This window comes from Notolepis coatsorum (assembly GCF_963971535.1).
Source record: "Notolepis coatsorum genome assembly, chromosome: 1".
Taxonomy (NCBI): domain Eukaryota; kingdom Metazoa; phylum Chordata; class Actinopteri; order Aulopiformes; family Paralepididae; genus Notolepis; species Notolepis coatsorum.
In genome coordinates, this window is record NC_140165.1 from 94,544,184 (window position 1) to 94,564,183 (window position 20,000).

General features: G+C 42.8%; 1 protein-coding gene across 1 annotated transcript in view; it reads left to right on the forward strand.

Annotated features, from left to right (window-relative positions):
• The window catches only part of LOC311243239 (dysferlin-like), a gene marked incomplete at its 5' end in the record, with an annotated part of 264,898 nt that extends 251,827 nt beyond the window's left edge, over nt 1-13,071 (forward strand). The window contains 5 exon segments of the mRNA XM_084332384.1: nt 517-616; nt 8,953-9,125; nt 9,870-9,979; nt 10,260-10,407; nt 12,815-13,071. Coding sequence (XP_084188510.1) covers nt 517-616; nt 8,953-9,125; nt 9,870-9,979; nt 10,260-10,407; nt 12,815-12,871 — 588 coding nt within the window. The 3' untranslated portion in view covers nt 12,872-13,071.
• Nucleotides 13,072-20,000: the final 6,929 nt, after the last annotated feature.

A 20,000-nucleotide genomic window follows, 5' to 3' on the forward strand; every position in this document is an offset into this window, starting at 1 on the left:
AGTGTTAGCGGGTGGGAAGCGGGTGGGGTATGTGTCCTGGTCGTTGTAAACTGTGACTCCTACTGGTTGGTCGGGGCGCCTGTTCAGCAGGGAGGGGATCTGGGGGAAATAGCGTGAACCTCCGCGTGTGTTACGTTCCCCCAGTGAAACTCCTCGCTGTCGGGTGAAAAGAAGCGGCTGGTGACTCCACATGTATCGGAGGACAGACAGACAGACAGACAGACAGACAGACAGACAGACAGACAGACAGACAGACAGACAGACAGACAGACAGACAGACAGACAGACATAACTTGTGCTTCTACTTATTTCATCTCTTTATTTTATTGTATTTTTTATTATCTTATTTGCTTCTCTCTCTTTCTTCCTTCATTTCTCTCTATCTCTCTCTCTCTCTCTCTCTCCCTCTCTCTCTCTCTCTCTCGATTACTGTGCAATAATCATCATCGATTTCTCTCATCCCTATCACCCGCCCCCCCTCTCACCCCCCCCCCCCCCCCCCCCCCCCCTCTCCAGGCTCATTTCTGGAGTATGGACAAAGCTGAGACTAAGCTGTCTCCTAAACTCACCATACAGATTTGGGACAACGACAAGTTCTCCTTCGATGATTACCTTGGTAAAACACTGCTTTTATACATAATGTACATACATGTACGTGTGGTTGTGTGTGTGGTTGTGTGTGTATGTGTGTGTGTGTGTGTGTGTGTACATGCATTTGCTACTCCATTAACATAATTTAGTATGTACACATGTGTGTGAGTCAACCCCATGCCGTGTCTGATTCAGTCCTGCATCAGCAAATGGTTAATGTGTAGTGGAAACATGGTTTGAATAGACAACAGTGACCACAGCTCCTGCCGCGGGGGGATGACGTAGGGGATGACATGCTCTGTGATAGCATGTGTAGACAACATAGACCGCCACGGCGACCGCAGTCCTCTTTCCATTATCGACATCGCATCATGTCCTGTCCAGGCCTCGGTTTCTGCAACATTTCCACAATGATGACGACTGATAAATGGTAAATGGCTGCATTTATATAGCAGCTTTTATCCAAAGCACTTTACAATTTGTTCCTCACATTTTACCCATTCACTCACACATTCACACACCGATGGCGGAGGCAACCATGCAAGGTGCCGACCTGCTCATCGGGAGCAATTAGGGGTTATTAAGTGTCTTCGACACGCTGCCCGCGTGGAGCGGGAATCAAACCGGGAAACTCCGGATTACCAGACAACTGCTCTATGTCCCGAACCACTGGCTCACAGTATGTTGTCCACTCTGTGTGGGACACAACACCCTCTGATCAAATCTAAAACAATGATTGGAGCTGCTCAGTGGTCAAGTTTAAGTTTAGGTTTATTTGTTCATATAAAAATACAATAAAAATAAGAACAAGTTAAATCATTGTGCAAGAGGGTTAGAAGCCAAACATGGCTTATGAAGATACCTCCCCTTATTATCACTATTCATACAGGAAACATGAAAACAATGATTAGGACTATGAGCTATGATTATTATCATCAAGGCTTCAAATCCAAACAAAAGAAAACACACACTACAATTTGCACGGGCATTGGGTGCAAGATAAGATGCATTACAATGAATTCATAAAGTGTTATGAATATTTGCTAATACTCATTTACTGCCAACGACGAGTATACTCGTACTTGACTTCTATTTTATACTTACTATACTTTTTATACTTATCTATTTTTATCTAGCACAATCTCGGGAGCAAAACAGAAAGAAGCATTTTATATAAAAGTATTCTGTACTTCTGTATGACAACTAATAAAGAAACTTGAAACATGAACTTGAACTATTGGGCGCCAATCGTTGAACGCCAACAACAAGTATACTCGTTATTTGATCGTTATTTCTTTTATTCGATATTTCTATTCATTACAGGCACACAGACTCGGGGTTAACATGGGGAATCAGCTTGAGAATGTAAAAGTGCAATACCGGCCGCATCACGCTAGACAGCGGTATCGAGCACCCTTTATACCCTTCTATATTTCTCTGTGGGATGGCCACAGGTCTCCGGTTTCATGTTTCATTGTCGGGCGAGTGCGGTTCCATCGAAGCGCGTCAAATATCTCCGATCCATATGTTGTTGTGGATTATGCCGTCAACCAAATGGACATTGGATATACCAGATGGCGATCAAACAATTGGAATATTATTTTTGGAATACTCCCAATAACAGGTAAGGACATTTTGACGTAAATTTTAGCTTGATCCTGCAATGCAATGATACCGATTGGGCTGATAAGCGTTTTTAGTGTTCAATGCGAATGCCGTTACTGACAATCAAATAATCAGAAACGACCCTTTCATGCATTCATGATGGAACATAATACCTATGATATAGATTTTATTTCGGGATAATAGCATATACAGGCAAGACATGGCAACGTCTATAGTGGAATCGACGTATATGGCTTTAACTCAGGATTTCATGAATTACCCTAGACCGCTCTAAAACCATACTTATATTCACCACGGTATAACACAGGAACATATGGATGGAAAAATGTATTCTTTCTCACATATTGAACGATAGATAAGTGATGTCAAATGGGCCATAGTATTGTATCCATAGCTATAATATAGAATATAGTCTACAAACAAGGTGACTCAGTCCTATATTTTAACGTGTGGCAATGCGACCACAGGCCGATGGCTAATCCCCGGCGCTGAATGAGTTAAGGGCCTTTTAACATGTTTTTGTTTACGTAGATGTTGACTGTAATGATGGAAGTAGATTGTTCCTAGATTCAAGATTCAAGATTCAAGAGGTTTATTCATCACATACATACACAAGACATATAATAAAATGAAGGTGGCCATGTCCGCTTCGATTGTGCAAAAATACAAATAATAATAGAATAAAATACAATATAAATAAAATAGACATGGTAAAAGTACTAAGATAAAATACCAAATGTAATGAGTCCTATGTACACTACTATACAATATACAGTTATACTCTATGTCACTATGCTATCCTAACTATACTATACAAAACATCCAGTTATGTTTTTTGTTTTTTTCCTTTAAAGTGACCGTTTTTCTTTCCTTTAAAGTGACCTTTTCTTATGTGTTTAAAGTGACCTGTGGTGTGTTTGTGTGTGAGAGAGTACAGAATGTGTGGTCCTAAGAGATGGTCCTGTATTTGCATGTGTATTGATCAAGGGAAGTCAGACAATATGGAACATGAAAGTCCTTAAGAGTGTTGTGTGGAATAAGAGTGCATGTCCAGCAGCGTGGCAGCATTCAATTCATGTCCAGTGTAGAGGAGCGTATGCAGGAGCTCGTGGTGCTGACATTGGAAAATAATTGAATGAATTGAATTGAATGCAGCTGTTAGCTGCTAGACTTGGCTGGAAGTGGTGAAACTGCACCATCGTCACATACACCATCAGACTGTGGTTGTACTGGGCAGCTCCTAGTGGTCAACATCAACAGTGTCAGACTGTGGTTGTACTGGGCAGCTCCTAGTGGTCAACAGTGTCAGACTGTGGTTGTACTGGGCAGCTCCTAGTGGTCAACAGTATCAGACTGTGGTTGTACTGGGCAGCTCCTAGTGGTCAACAGTGTCAGACTGTGGTTGTACTGGGCAGCTCCTCGTGGTCAACAGTGTCAGACTGTGGTTGTACTGGGCAGCTCCTAGTGGTCAACAGTGTCAGACTGTGGTTGTACTGGGCAGCTCCGAGTGGTCAACAGTGTCAGACTGTGGTTGTACTGGGCAGCTCCTAGTGGTCAACAGTGTCAGACGGTGTTTGTACTGGGCAGCTCCTAGTGGTCAACAGTGTCAGACGGTGGTTGTACTGGGCAGCTCCTAGTGGTCAACAGTGTCAGACTGTGGTTGTACTGGGCAGCTCCTAGTGGTCAACAGTGTCAGACTGTGGTTGTACTGGGCAGCTCCTAGTGGTCAACAGTGTCAGACTGTGGTTGTACTGGGCAGCTCCTAGTGGTCAACAGTGTCAGACTGTGGTTTTACTGGGCAGCTCCGAGTGGTCAACAGTGTCAGACTGTGGTTGTACTGGGCAGCTCCTAGTGGTCAACAGTGTCAGACTGTGGTTGTACTGTCCTAGTGGTCAACAGTGTCAGACTGTGGTTGTACTGGGCAGCTCCTAGTGGTCAACAGTGTCAGACTGTGGTTGTACTGGGCAGCTCCTAGTGGTCAACAGTGTCAGACTGTGGTTGTACTGTCCTAGTGGTCAACAGTGTCAGACTGTGGTTGTACTGGGCAGCTCCTAGTGGTCAACAGTGTCAGACTGTGGTTGTACTGGGCAGCTCCTAGTGGTCAACAGTGTCAGACCATGGTTGTACTGGGCAGCTCCTAGTGGTCAACAGTGTCAGACCGTGGTTTTACTGGGCAGCTCCTAGTGGTCAACAGTGTCAGACCGTGGTTGTACTGGGCAGCTCCTAGTGGTCAACAGTGTCAGACCGTGGTTTTACTGGGCAGCTCCTAGTGGTCAACAGTGTCAGACTGTGGTTGTACTGGGCAGCTCCTAGTGGTCAACAGTGTCAGACTGTGGTTGTACTGGGCAGCTCCTAGTGGTCAACAGTGTCAGACTGTGGTTGTACTGGGCAGCTCCTAGTGGTCAACAGTGTCAGACTGTGGTTGTACTGGGCAGCTCCTAGTGGTCAACAGTGTCAGACGGTGGTTGTACTGGGCAGCTCCTAGTGGTCAACAGTGTCAGACGGTGGTTGTACTGGGCAGATCCTAGTGGTCAACAGTGTCAGACCATGGTTGTACTGGGCAGCTCCTAGTGGTCAACAGTGTCAGACCGTGGTTTTACTGGGCAGCTCCTAGTGGTCAACAGTGTCAGACCGTGGTTGTACTGGGCAGCTCCTAGTGGTCAACAGTGTCAGACCATGGTTTTACTGGGCAGCTCCTAGTGGTCAACAGTGTCAGACTGTGGTTGTACTGGGCAGCTCCTAGTGGTCAACAGTGTCAGACTGTGGTTGTACTGGGCAGCTCCTAGTGGTCAACAGTGTCAGACTGTGGTTGTACTGGGCAGCTCCTAGTGGTCAACAGTGTCAGACTGTGGTTGTACTGGGCAGCTCCTAGTGGTCAACAGTGTCAGACGGTGGTTGTACTGGGCAGCTCCTAGTGGTCAACAGTGTCAGACGGTGGTTGTACTGGGCAGCTCCTAGTGGTCAACAGTGTCAGACGGTGGTTGTACTGGGCAGCTCCTAGTGGTCAACAGTGTCAGACGGTGGTTGTACTGGGCAGCTCCTAGTGGTCAACAGTGTCAGACTGTGGTTGTACTGGGCAGCTCCTAGTGGTCAACAGTGTCAGACTGTGGTTGTACTGGGTAGCTCCTAGTGGTCAACAGTATCAGACTGTGGTTGTACTGGGTAGCTCCTAGTGGTCAACAGTGTCAGACTGTGGTTGTACTGGGCAGCTCCTAGTGGTCAACAGTGTCAGACTGTGGTTGTACTGGGCAGCTCCTAGTGGTCAACAGTGTCAGACCGTGGTTGTACTGGGCAGCTCCTAGGTCTGAATGTGTGGAACTGTGTGAGTGTGAAGCAGGGTGTTGCTGAAAAAGAGCATCCATGCTCAGAATGTTCACATGATATTGTACACATGAGATTGTACACATGTATGAGTTTGTACACATGAGATTGTACACATGAGATTGTACACACATGAGACACACACGTGAACCTACTTGAGTGTAATTTTAAGTATTTACATCTACTTTTACTTGAGTATGTTTTACTTTCGATCACAAGAGTAATGAGTATGCAAACCTTGGACTTAAAGTGACTGATCAAAATAGACCATGCCAGAAGAAGTTAAATGAAGCATGCACAAAATCTCTCATTTTCATTTGAAAGTAATGTTTTATACAAGTGCTCTGTCCCTTATTTATGTACCAGAAGTCAGAGTACTTCTACTTGAATATAGTTCAGTACTCAGTGATTACCTCCAGGTGGGGTCATGTCACATGTGCAGGTGGCAGCCAACCACTACCCTTGCTCGGTTTCTGGGTGAATATTCCCTCACAAAAGAATATGTGTTCTTCTTTTACTTATTTTATTCCAGAATGTATGTTTGTAACTGCAAATAACAATAAACAAACAAACAAACAAACAAAAAAATATCATCTTATTTTGACGTTATTTTCCATTTTGTTTGTATCCATAATTGACCATGGCACTAAAGTCATGTCACCATTGTAACACACAAATTAAACCACAATACTGCTGGTATTTCCTGGTGGACACTACCATAACCTTAATGAACCAAAGATTATGGAAATACTATGATACAGGGGGAAGGGCGACAGTGGCTCGGCAGGTAGAGCAGTCGTCTGGTAAACCGGAGGTCCCCGGTTAGATTCCCGCTCCTCCCGGGCAGTGTGTCGAAGTGTCCATGAGCAAGACACTTAATCCCTAACTGCTCCCGATGAGCAGGTTGGTTCAACCTCTTGGATGTTCCACAGTAGTCATCCAAGAGGCAGAGCGCCTCCTCGCTGACCTGGGTATCAGTGGCCTAGTGCTGCTCCTCAGGAGACTGCCGTGTCCATATCACAATGTTGATCTTGTCATTACCTGTTCCCACCGCTGTTGCTTCTGGTTTCATTACACAATATGTTAATCTGGATGATCTATAGATGAGCCGCTGCCATAACATTTGTCTTTGAAACAACCACCGCTCGGCCATTTCCACCACCTCGGCACATTTCACAGACAGGAAGGGAGTGGGGTGCGTTTTAATTTTTTTACTCACGCTGTTCAAATGCTGCCTTCTCTTCACCCCTGCTCCCGACCATGCCCCCCCACCCCCCTCCCACCTGCACCTAAAAAAAAATATTCCTTTCGTATTTTATTCCATCAATATCTTCCTTTTCAATGAAGGAAGAATGGTTGTTAGGCTGTTTTCTTCTGTGATGAGAGAGAGAGAGAGAGAGAGAGAGAGAGAGAGAGAGAGAGAGAGAGAGAGAGAGAGAGAGAGAGAGAGAGAGAGAGAGAGAGAGAGAGAGAGAGAGAGATGAGGAATCCAAACGTCAATGTTTAATGTCCATTTTCCATGTGATTTCGATATGGCTGTGAATCATGGTCTGGTGAAATGTGGTTTGGAGCTGCTGAACACATTCTTTATAAATCACATTAACTTGACTCGACACTTATCTCTCAGACCATTTTGTGGTTATGTGAAGCTTAACTCCTTTTGGAGAGTTCTCATATCTACAATCTCATATCTACAATCTCACGTCTACAATCTAATGTGTACAATCTCATGTGTACAATCTAATGTGTACAATCTCACGTCTACAATCTAATGTGTACAATCTCATGTGTACAATCTCATGTGTACAATCTCATATCTACAATATCATGTGTACAATCTCATGTCTACAACTCATGTCTACAATCTCATGTGTACAATCTCATGTACAATCTCATGTGTACAATCTCATGTGTACAATCTCATGTACAATCTCATGTGTACAATCTCATGTGTACAATCTCCTGTGTACAATCTCATGTACAATCTCATGTACAATCTCATGTACAATCTCATGTACAATCTCATGTGTACAATCTCATGTGTGCGCTGGAATCTTGAGAACTGAACATTCTTAATGATGATGTAACAATGGCTACTGGCCACTGAAAGCCACAGGGTTCTGTAAATCCAAGACAGAATCCTAAGAGAACGTTCCAAAATACCTACATGGGAAAGGATTAACAGGGCAGAGCGTGGCAGTAACTCTGCCAGGATTAGGGGTTCCATTCCTTATGTAGGTCGATGGGAAGAGTGTGGCACTGAAGAAGGCACTGTACTGAAAACGATGGCAAACTTGCCCAAAATACAACCACAGTCTAACACATTGAAGCTCTTATACGCGGTGCGGCCAATCACCAATAAGAAACGAGGGGGCTGGGGTGCCGATCATCTCTGGCGGTGGTGTCAGAGAGGAGGAGCCTTGCTAAACTCCACGCCATCATGGACAACCCCTCCCACCCACTACACACGGACTTGGCTGATAGAAGGAGCACGTTCAGTGTTAGACTAAGACTCCCAAGATGCACAGGAAGTGCTTCCTTCCAACAGCCGTCAGACTCTATAACGCATCACTGTGCCTCACTGCCTCACTGAGCACAGAGTGACAGGACGAACTCTGGCATATTCCCTGGACTTTCTACCTTTACATCGACACTTTAAATGTTTTTACACCTATTACTCTACATTTGACTGTATATTACTGTATATTTTTGGCTGTATATTTTAGAATGTATATATATATTTTAGAATCTATATCCCTGACTGTATTATTGTTCTTATTTGTGATATGTGATTTGTGATTTTTGACTACCTAAATGTTTACTGTGAGCGATCTGTAGCACTGAATTTCCCTCGGGATCAATACAGTACTTCTATTCTATTCTATTCTATTCTATTCTATTCTATTCTATTCTATTCTATTCTATTCTATTCTATTCTATTCTATTGTAATCTGGCTAGTTAGGAGCAAGCCAGGTCACACCATGGTGGTCGAAGCCAATGCAACATTTTGTTTTCTCCGCAAGTGTGTCATTTTGTTCTTAGATACTTGCCAAGTATACTGTTGCTTTATGGTTAGGGGTTCCATTCCATTAAGACTTTTGGACAACTGAAATGTTCACAAGTCTAAAATATTGTTTTAGAGGCAAGGCACTAACACTGCCAGGGTTAGTAGTTCCATTCCCTGTGTAGCCCAATGGGTAGAGCAAGGCACTAACACTGCCAGGGTTAGTAGTTCCATTCCCTGTGTAGCCCAATGGGTAGAGCAAGGCACTAACACTGCCAGGGTTAGGGGTTCCATTCCCTGTGTAGGTCAAGGGGTAACACATGGGACTTGCCCACACCTTGGAAAACAGTGGTTTAATCTGGCCTTTTCTTTTCTCTCCGTCTCTATGTTTCTCTCTTTTCACCTGCAGGCCACGTGGAGATGGACCTGAACCACATGATCAGACCGGCCAAGTCTCCAGAGAAGTGCAGTCTGGACCTCCTGAACCAGCCGGCAGACAGACTGGTGTCGCTGTTTGAACAGAAGAGCGTCAAAGGATGGTGGCCCTGCGTCTGTAACAGTAACGGAGAGAAGACCATCGCTGTGAGTCAAGTACATTTAATATACAGTATATAGCCCTTTAAAGACCAAACACGTTTGAACCAAAATGCTTAACAACACAGTCTCCCATATGCAATTTATACATGTATACGTTCATACCAATTAGTCGCCTGTTCTATTCTCCATCCATCTATCATCCATAGTAACACTATATTATCACCGACATCCTGTTGGGGGATCCCCCCTTTGAACAGCCCATCTGAGGGTACTCTCCTCCACGGACCACGCCGCCTGCGGTGCTTTCTTTTCCTATTGCTAGGTTTTTATAGTGAGTCGTTCCTTATTTTATTGGGGAAAGTCTGGGAGTGTCGCATATTTGGACTTTATGGTGGTTTTTGTTTTTGTGATGTTTCTTCTTGACTTGTACAAGAAGACCTGTACAGCCCATGGGGGCTATTCCATGTGATCTCGGGCTCTACAAATACATTTTATTTTATTTTATTTTATACCAACAGGGACATTTTACAATTTTAAACGGTGTAAAAAAAACTATTTCCTACATATTCTGTTCTCAGGGCTGTTTTGATGCAGCTTCTTACACCTTATGTTCTATTCACATGGCCCCACCTCTGACCTGTTCTGATTGGCTGTCTGATTGAACCAATCACATCAAATGCTGCCCTCACAAGACTTTCAATGAATAAATAAATTGAAGTCCATATCTGCGACCAACTTTCATCTTTCTTTCCCAATCGCTAATTACATGTCTCACCCCTCTCTCTCTAGGGAAAGGTAGAGATGTCCTTGGAGATAGTATCAGAACAGGAGCAGGACGAGAGACCAGCAGGTCTGGGGAGAGACGAGCCCAACATGAACCCTCATCTAGAGGAACCACAGTGAGACGCACACACACACACACACACACACACGCACGCACGCACGCACGCACGCACGCACGCACGCACGCACGCACGCACGCACGCACACACACACACACACAGACACCTACACACACACACACACACACACACACACACACTCCTCTCTCCTACTCTTCTCTCTTCCTCCTCCTCCTCCTCTTCTCTCTCCTCCTCTCTCTTCCTCCTCTCATCCCCTTTCCACATAGGAACACATAATAATCACTTTGATCTCTCTCTCCTCCTCCTCTCCTCACAGGCGTCCAGAGACCTCCTTCTTCTGGATCTCCTCCCCCTTTAAGACCCTGAAGTTCATAGTGTGGACGAGGTTTAAGTGGTTCATCCTCTTCTCCATCATCCTCTTCTTCATATTCCTATTCTTCGGAGTCTTCCTCTACTCCTTCCCTGTAAGTCTGGAAGTGGAGCCGAGTGTGTTATGTGTGAAGTGGAGTTAGTGAATACATTTGTGAGTGAGTTAGTGAGTTAGTGAGTTAGTGAGTGAGGTAGTGAGTGAGTTAGTGAGTGGTCTAGTGAGTGAGTGAGTGAGTTAGTGAGTGAGTTAGTGAGTGAGTTATTGAGTTAGTTAGTGAGTGAGTGAGTTAGTGAATGAGTTAGTGAGTGAGTTAGTGAACGAGTTAGTGAGTGAGTTAGTGCAGGCATTAAAGCGTTCCGTCTTGAGACGGAATTCCGTCAATTTGATTTGGAGTTCCGTCAATTTGATTCGGAGTCTGACGGATTTCCCGTCAATTGGCTACCTGGTATAATATGATTTGTAGATGCATACAGATTGAAACAAAATTGAGCCAATCAGGCGTCAAATATCATGAAAAAGGGAATTTTTTCCCTACGGCAGCCACGCCTGATACGGGTTGTCTTTCTTTTTCTTTTAGCTAACGCTATTAAATATACATATACAGTGGAGGTTAAAATAAGAATGACTTTGCCTGAAAAAAATAAGTTTAGTCAGGAGATGTTTTGAAATGACGCATCCCCGCGGGAATCTACTTTACCATAAATCATAGGCTGATATAATACCCTACATTCTCTTTAAACATATATTTGTTACAGGACAAAAGTAATAGATTTAATCACTTTTATTCTTTTAAACTTGGTCTGACCGACCTTCAGCATAGACCATGAACAGGCAGTAGATCCAGTAGAAACGCATGTCAGAAAACACGAGTCTTACGACAGTCGCCTTTTTTGCAGCCTCGCGCGTCAATTCTCTCCTTGTTTACCGACGTCACATCCACCACCTGCTTGCACTGTAATGTTACGCACGCCTGCTATATCGATTAGCTAACGTTAGCATAATAACGTTAATGGAAGGAGTAAGCCGGCCACTAAAAAGAAAACCCACCGCGGTGTTCTCAGATGAAAAGGATGAGCGGCAACACCTAACAAAAGAAGGTTTCGAGTGGAAGTTTGAAGAGACTGGCTAGGCTACTGCGGGCTGTGGTGGCGAGTTGTTAACTTGTTCTATGTTCCGCAACTATTTCAAAAAGAAAAACAAACAACACATTTGTCATTGTCGTGTTACTTCACAGTACAAATACGTGAGTCCCCTGCTGTGGTTGTGAGTATCCTTTATTAGTTTAACTCCGTAGCAACATCACACAGGTGTATCTGTAGACATTCTCCTCCCCACCGTATGTATATTTTTTCTCGCATCCACCCACCCCCTCCTAATGTACATTCTCCTCCCCATCATATGTATATAATCTCTATTAGGATCTATGGGTAACAGTACTGTATATTTGCATATCGTACAGTATATGTCACAAATGTAACATTACTATATACCTGTAGTATGTCATGTATGTCCTTATGCCATAAATGTTGTCTATGTCATAAATGTCATTATGAATTGAAAATGGGGGACCCTGATGTAAACAAGACGAAAGTCTTTCTCTGGTCTGCATCCCCTTAACAATTGTGTGTATTGAGCCATACTGTACTGTACCCATTCTACAATCTGTTCAATATTGATTGATTGATTGATTGATTGATTGATTGATTGATTGTTATTAACAGATTGCAGAATGGGTACAGTACAGTATTGCTCAATACACACAATTGTTAAGGGGATGCAGACCAGAGAAAGACTTTCATCTTGTTTACATCTGGGTCCCCCATTTTCAATTCATCATAACATATATGACACACATGACATACAGATAGACAATACTGCTACATCTATACATTTATGACATACCAGATTTACAAATACAGTATTGTTTGTGATACAATAAGAGTCTAAAAAAGAGAGTATATACATTTGACGAAGAAACTACATTGGAGGAGGTTGGGTAGGTTGGGTGGAGGGGGGGGACTGTACATTGGAGGTGGTTGAGTGGGTGGGTGGCTAACTGTACATTGGATTATCGACGAAACCGAAACAAGTAGGCTCCCTTAAAACGCTAACGCTATTAAAAAGAAAATACAGGTTAAAATAAGAATATGACTTGGCCTAAAAAAAAGTTCATTCAGGAGATTTTTTTTTGCTTTAATCCCTGGTTAGTGAGTGGTCTAGTGAGTGAGTGAGTGAGTGAGGGAGTGAGTTAGTGAGTGAGTTAGTTAGTGAGTTAGTGAGTGAGTTAGTGAGTGAGTGAGTGAGTTAGTCAATGAGTTAGTGAGTGAGTGAGTGAGTGGTCTAGTGAGTGAGTGAGTTAGTGAGTTAGTGAGTGAGTTAGTGAGTGAGTTAGTGAGTGAGTTAGTCAATGAGTTATTGAGTGAGCGAGTGGGAAAAGAAAAAGGATGAATGAGATATAATAAATAACCTCTTCAATAATTTCTCTTCGGTCCGTCTTGTAGAACTATGCAGCCATGAAGATGGTGGGACCCTTCGGACCGGCGCGGGAACCACAGTGAGAGGCCCTGAAGATAAAAGAAAGACAAAGAAAGAAAGACAGAAATGCACTGGTGATTTTATATGATGCTTCATGTACAAAGTAAAACCTTGATTGAAATGTATTCTTCCCGCCACAGAAGGTGAAAGGTCAGAGATACGTCACATCTCGTTATGTATCCACGAGAGTTGCCTCCGTTTACCCACTTACAGTACATTTACAATTCACTTGGCGGTTGGAGTGGAACTTCCTGTCGGTAAACCAGTATCCACCGAACACACACAGCTGTTACTCCTATTTCACTCAGACAAAACAATGTAAACAGTAAAGTTTCACTGTAAGGGGCAAAACGGTAATAATTAGGTACCTATAGGAACTAATGAGACACTAGGCTATATGTTAGAAGTCTCAGATCTCCTGGGAAATCCTTCCAGAAAGGCTTCTACTTCACTTCCCAACGACATTCAGACAACAACTATCCATTTGAGTCTCAAATCCCCGCTTCCTACCCGTTTACTCGTTCTAAAAGTGATTTAACTGCCGGTTAAATAATGTTTCTTCCTACGCTTTTTTTGACATATAGTTAGTTAGTTAATTGTTCTTAGGTACTTAATCATTATTTGTGTCCCCTCAATCCTGGTTTTCTTAAACTACGGGTCCCCACATGACGACAGTAGTAGTATTTGTAGTGTGCGATGTGTTTCAATGCGCCTGGGTCACGCCATGAAAACACACGTTTGTCCCTCCTTAGAAAAGTTTATAAAACGGTGTCCTGAAGTGTGATTTCCTGGGGGCTGTTTTGATTGGTCGATGGGGTCACTGAAAGGGCAGCGTAAAAGTCCACAAGAGACAGAGCTGAGTCGGAGCAGTTTCCCTGATTGGGGCTTTAAAAATTCATTAAGAACCCTGCGCTTCAAGCTTATGAACTTATGACTTATCAAGTTGAACTTGTGAACTCAAGCCTGGCAGTGTGTTGCTCTCTTAGCGAGCTTTACATCATGTTACACTCAAAGACGTCCGTAGCAATATCACTGGGATGGGAGATTTCTGTGTGTGTGTGTGTGTGTGTGTGTGTGTGTGTGTGTGTGTGTGTGTGTGTGTGTGTGTGTGTGTGTGTGTGTGTGTGTGTGTGTGTGTGTGTGTGTGTGTGTGTGTGTGTGTGTGTGTGTGTGTGTGCTGTTCTCTACTCAGTACTTTATTGTACGACATGCATGTCCAAAACTATTTCTTATCGTATGGGTCATTTGCATAAATTGTGTGTGTGTGTGTGTGTGTGTGTGTGTGTGTGTGTGTGTGTGTGTGTGTGTGTGTGTGTGTGTGTATGTCTTTGCTGGCGCTCAGAATTGCATCAAATGATATGTGCCAATACTCACCCCACTACAGCACCTGCAATCAAAGCACCAGACCATATGGGATGCACGTTCTTGTGTGTGTGTGCGCGTTCTTGTGTATGTGTGTAGTTGTGTGTGCGTTCTTGTGTGTGTACTGTATGTGTGTGTGTGCGTTCTTGTGTGTGTGTACTGTATGTGCGCGTTCTGGTGTGTGTGTGTACTGTATGTGTGTGCACGTGTGTGTGCGCGCGTGTGTGTGTGTGTGCGTGCGCACGTCCCCCGCCCCGGTCCTGAACCCTCCTCGTTATTCCCTTTCATTCCCCCATCGCCTTTAATCTCTCTTTCCGTTTAATCCCTCTTTTCATCTGCCCGTTTCATCCCCCTTTCATGCCGCCTTGTAAAACTCTGCCCTCTCTCTTCTTCACAGACCGCCCCACGCTTTCTCCGCTCCCTCTCTCCGTTCACGCAGAGAACAGGGGGATTGATCTGAGCTCACGCCTCCTCCTCCCTCCTCCCTCCTTCTCTCCCTCCCTCCCTCCCTCCCTCCCTCGCTCCCCTCCTCTCCTCCGCTAGACATCCAGCAGCGGTGTCTGCTTGTCTGGGTTAAGTTGTTGGATTTGTTCTGCTTTGCTCCGGGGTGCCGCGTTATTAGTACGGAGCATGCTGTTAGATGAGAGAGAGAGAGAGAGAGAGAGAGAGAGAGAGAGAGAGAAGAGAGAGAGAGAGAGAGAGAGAGAGAGAGAGAGAGAGAGAGAGAGAGAGAGAGAGAGAGAGAGAGAGAGAGAGAGAGAGAGGGGAGAGAGAGAGAGAAGAGAGAGAGGAGAGAGAGAGAGAGAGAGAGAGAGAGAGGAGAGAGAGAGAGAGAGAGAGAGAGAGAGAGAGCACACCACACACACACACACACACACACCGAAGTGATCATGCAAGCATACTGGTATATATATATATATAGTATATAAGGGCCCAAGGGCAAAACTTTAGTTTGGCGAAGTGGGGGGGGGGGGGGACACAATTATTATGGGATGGGAAATATGTGCGCGCGTTTGATTTTTCCGTGCATGCGCGTGAAGCTCAAATCATACCCATGACGATTTCCATATCTCCATACTTTTTTCATTAGCCATACTCCTCTCGACATGTCATTGCACAAACACACACGTCACAGAAAACAGTCTTGCATATTAATTAACGTTATATAATGTTAGATTTCGGACCGTAAAAAGTGAGAGGGACAAAAACATCAACAAGTTAATATAGGCCACAGAGAAGAACAGACATGTTTGCCCACACAGCCCCAAATTAATTTGTTGTTGTGGAATTTCTTCAAAGCTCTGTAGTGTTGTTATTATTACCGTTATTATTACCGTTATTATAATAATAACTTTATTTGTATAGCACTTTTCATACAGAGGTTGCAGTTCAAAGTGCTTCACAACAGCAAAAAATACAGGCATAAGCGAGCATAAAAAGATAGACAGGTAGAATCACAGTGTTTCACATTAGGATCTAGCATCCCAATAGGCTCTCCGCTTACAGTTTTCAGCAACACAAATAGTAAAAATAGTTTAAAATGATTCAGTTTAAAAATAGTCAAAAAATTATAAAATAGAACGGACATAAAAAATACAGGCATGAGCGAGCATAGCAAGATATGGCAAATCACAGTGTTTCACATTAGGATCTAGCATCCTAATAGGCTCTCTATTCAGTAATACTCCTGTAATTCATGAACAAATAATCACAGTGTTTCACATTTGGATCTAGCAAATAATAAGAATAAAATGATTCAGTTTAAAAATAGTCATAAATAATCAGTGTTTCACATTTGGATCTAGCAAATAATAAGAATAGTTTAAAATGATTCAGTTTAAAAATAGTCATCAGTAAGAAGTAAAAAGTGCAATAACCGACACATGAATTTGATAGGCAGTGTAAAAGAGTAGGCAGGGTAAGAATAAATACAAGTTGTGTCAGGATATCCCTGATGTTTCCTCTTGCCACTAGGTGGTAGCAGATATCTATCAGTGAAATGCCTGAGCAAAGAGATAGGTTTTAAGCTGTCTTTTAAAGATGTCTAGCGAGTTGGCTTCCCTGATGTTTTGGGGTAGTTTGTTCCATAGTTTTGGGGCATAGTTGATAAAGGCTGCATTACCGATCCTCTTTTGACTGCTTCTGGGAGCCTCTAGTAGTCCAGCAGCTGATGATCGCAGTGTTCTTGCTGGTGTGTAATTTATTAGAGTGTTGGCGATGTAGCTAGGTCCCTGTCCATTTAGAGCTTTGTATGTAAGGAGAAGGACCTTAAAGTCAATTCTAAATGTTACAGGAAGCCAGTGTAAAGCGGCTAGGACTGGACTAATGTGCTCTCTCCTTTTGGTTCTAGTTAGCAGTCGGGCTGCAGAGTTTTGGATTAGCTGAAGCCTCTCTGTGGTTTTCTTAGGGAGACCTGTGAAAAGTGCATTACAGTAGTCTAACCGGCTAGATATGAATGCATGAATTAGCTTCTCAGCATCGTTCTGATTAATAAATGGTCGTACTTTTGCTATATTTCTGAGATGGAAGAACGATGTTTTCGTCACTTTGCTAATATGAGAATTGAAGTTCAGTTCTGAATCTATGATAACCCCAAGACTAGTGACCTCAGATTTGATCCAAGGGGTTAGTCCAGGGGCGTATTTGACGCCGGGGACGGCGGAACGTGTCCCCCCCACGTTTTACCGTCCAAAGAGCTGAGTCTGACTACCTGTTCTATTATTATGCAAAGAGCAGTAGGGGCAAGGGCCAAGTACCCACTCGCTAAAGTACTTGTCTTTGCATAATAATAGCTCGGGTCGTCAGCCTAGGTGTGTGTTAAAATACGTCAAACATATTGTTTACACTGTCTTTCTTCTATTATAACCCTCCCAAATCATATTCAGAAAGTATCACAGAGACTTCTATTGACCAAGGAATTAGTTATTATTTCGCGGTTTATTCACATAACGTTATATTGTTTACACTGTCTTTCTTCTATTATAACCCTCCCAAATCATATTCAGAAAGTATCACAGATACTTCTATTGACCAAGGAATTAGTTATTATTTCGCGGTTTATTCACATAACGTTATATTGTTTACACTGTCTTTCTTCTATTATAACCTTCCCAAATCATATTCAGAAAGTATCACAGAGACTTCTATTGACCAAGGAATTAGTTATTATTTCGCGGTTTATTCACATAACGTTATATTGTTTACACTGTCTTTCTTCTATTATAACCCTCCCAAATCATATTCAGAAAGTATCACAGAGACTTCTATTGACCAAGGAATTAGTTATTATTTCGCAGTTTATTCACATAACGTTATATAATTTACACTGTCTTTCTTCTATTATAACCCTCCCAAATCATATTCAGAAAGGCACACACACAACATATTCCAGTTAACGGTATATATTTTTAATGATTCGTTATGGCATAATCAATACTTCCATGCGTATAAATTGCGTTCGCAACCTCCGTGTTTTGGGGGTAGTCATCAGAAACCTCGGATCCGGGATTCGCTCCCATCCGTCGGGCAAGAACTGTGGGTTTTCAGCCTCTCTCTCTGGAGCTTAACGGAGTTTCTGGAGGAGTTTCTGGAGGAGCTTGTCGCGGCGCATGCGCACGCTCAACCAATCAGAGAGGGGCTTCGCTCAACCAATCAGAGAGGGGTCTGCAGAAATAGAGTTCAACCAATCAGAGAGGGGTCTGCAGAAATGCGGCTACGGGCCCTAACCCCCCCCCCCCCATCGACGTCACTCGCCACGCCCCCAAATCTGTCCCCGGCACACATTGAGAGAGAGTTACGCCAGTGGGTTAGTCCCCCCAGGTTCTTTATTAATGTTTCTTTTTTAGTTTTGGAGCCGATAATTAGAATTTCAGTTTTGTTCTCGTTTAGTTTCAGGAAGTTCTTACTCATCCATTTATTTATTGCCAGTAAGCAGTCTGTAATGGAGCTAATCGCTGTATCATTTGGTTCAGCAGATATGTACAGTTGTGTATCATCCGCATAGCTATGGAAATCTACATTATGTTCTCTGATGATATCACCCAGCGGTAACATGTAAAGCGAGAAGAGTAAAGGACCTAAGCAACTCCCTTGTGCAACTCCATAGTTGTTGTCGTATATATCAGACATGTGATCTCCTAGTTTAACATAGAATTTCCTCCCTCTGATGTATGTTTTAAACCAGCCCAGCACATGGTCTGAGAAACCGACATGGTTTTCAAGACGATCGATTAGAATATCGTGATCGATTGTATCAAATGCTGCACTGAGATCTAACAGGATAAGGATGGAGATCTTATTCTCGTCAGAGTTTAGTCTGAGGTCACTGATTATTTTGGTGAGGGCAGTTTCAGTGCTATGATATTTTCTGAATCCTGACTGAAATTCTTCTAAGATGTTGTTTTCTTCAAGAAAGGAATTTATTTGAACTGAAACTATCTTTTCAAGTACTTTACTAATGAATGGTAGGTTGGATATTGGACGATAATTTGCCATTTCATTACTATCCAAGTTAGGTTTTTTTAGTAATGGCTTTACAACTGCTGTTTTAAAGGCATCCGGGAAAATACCAGTCCTAAGGGAAGTGTTTATGATATCTAGCACAGGGCTTGAAACACTATTAAATACCCGTTTGAAGAAAGCTGTAGGTATAGGGTCAATGTCTGAGGTGGAGGAGTTACATTCTGAGACAGTTTTGCAGAGTACATCTAATGTGATGCATGTGAAACTTCTCATGGTTACATTGCACGGTTTGCCGCAATCAACTTTATTTCCATCATGAGTAATGCTGGCCCTGATCAAGGTTATTTTGTTGTTAAAGAATAGTGCAAGTTCTTCACACTTAACCGCTGATGACTGAGGAGGTGTAGGGGCAGTGTTGAGTAGTACATTAATAGTGGAAAAGAGGATTCTGGAGTTTCCAGCATTTTCTGTAATGATTTTAGAGAAGTAATCTTTCCTTGCTAAGCGGATGGTTTTATTATAAGCAGTTAAAGCATCTTTGTATATATCACAGCATATGGTGGTTTTTGTTTTTCTCCATTTTCGCTCCGCTGCACGACATTTCCTTTTTTCTTTGTTGACCGTATTATAGTTTAACCAGGGCGAGGCTCTAGTTTTCTTCTTTTTCGTTTTTAATGGGGTGACAGAATTTAATATAGATGACATTGCATCATTGAGATTTTCTACCATTTCATTTAGAGAGCTGTCATGATTGTGTGGTTCATGTAGTCTGATAAGATCAATGAACTTTGATTCAGCTTTGTCGTTTAGGAGCCTCTTTTTAACTATGATTTCTTTTTTTGTTTTAGTAAAGGTTATTTGAGTATCAAAAAATATACAGTGATGGTCGGAGAGAGGTAATTCAGTTATTGAGATATTTGTTATGCTTAGCCCAGTTGTTGTTATAACTAAGTCTAGTGTATTCCCAAGCCGGTGAGTTGCATTTGTTATATGCTGTATTAGGTCAAAGCTATCCAGTAGATTTTTTAGTTCCATAGTTTTGGAGTCTGTTTTCTTATTAAAATGGATGTTCAGGTCTCCATTTAGGATCACCTTATCATATCCGGTAACACATAGTGAGATCAGTTCAGAGAGCTCCTGTATAAATATTGGTGAGTGTCTAGGCGGGCGGTATATTGTGACAATAATAGTTGATTCTGTTTTTAGTTCAATGGCAAGATATTCCATTGACATGAACTCGCCTAGTTCTGTGATTCTAAACAAGAGTTTTGAGGAGAAGATTGCTGCAACTCCTCCGCCCCTTTTATTTTTTCTGGGTATTTGAAAAAA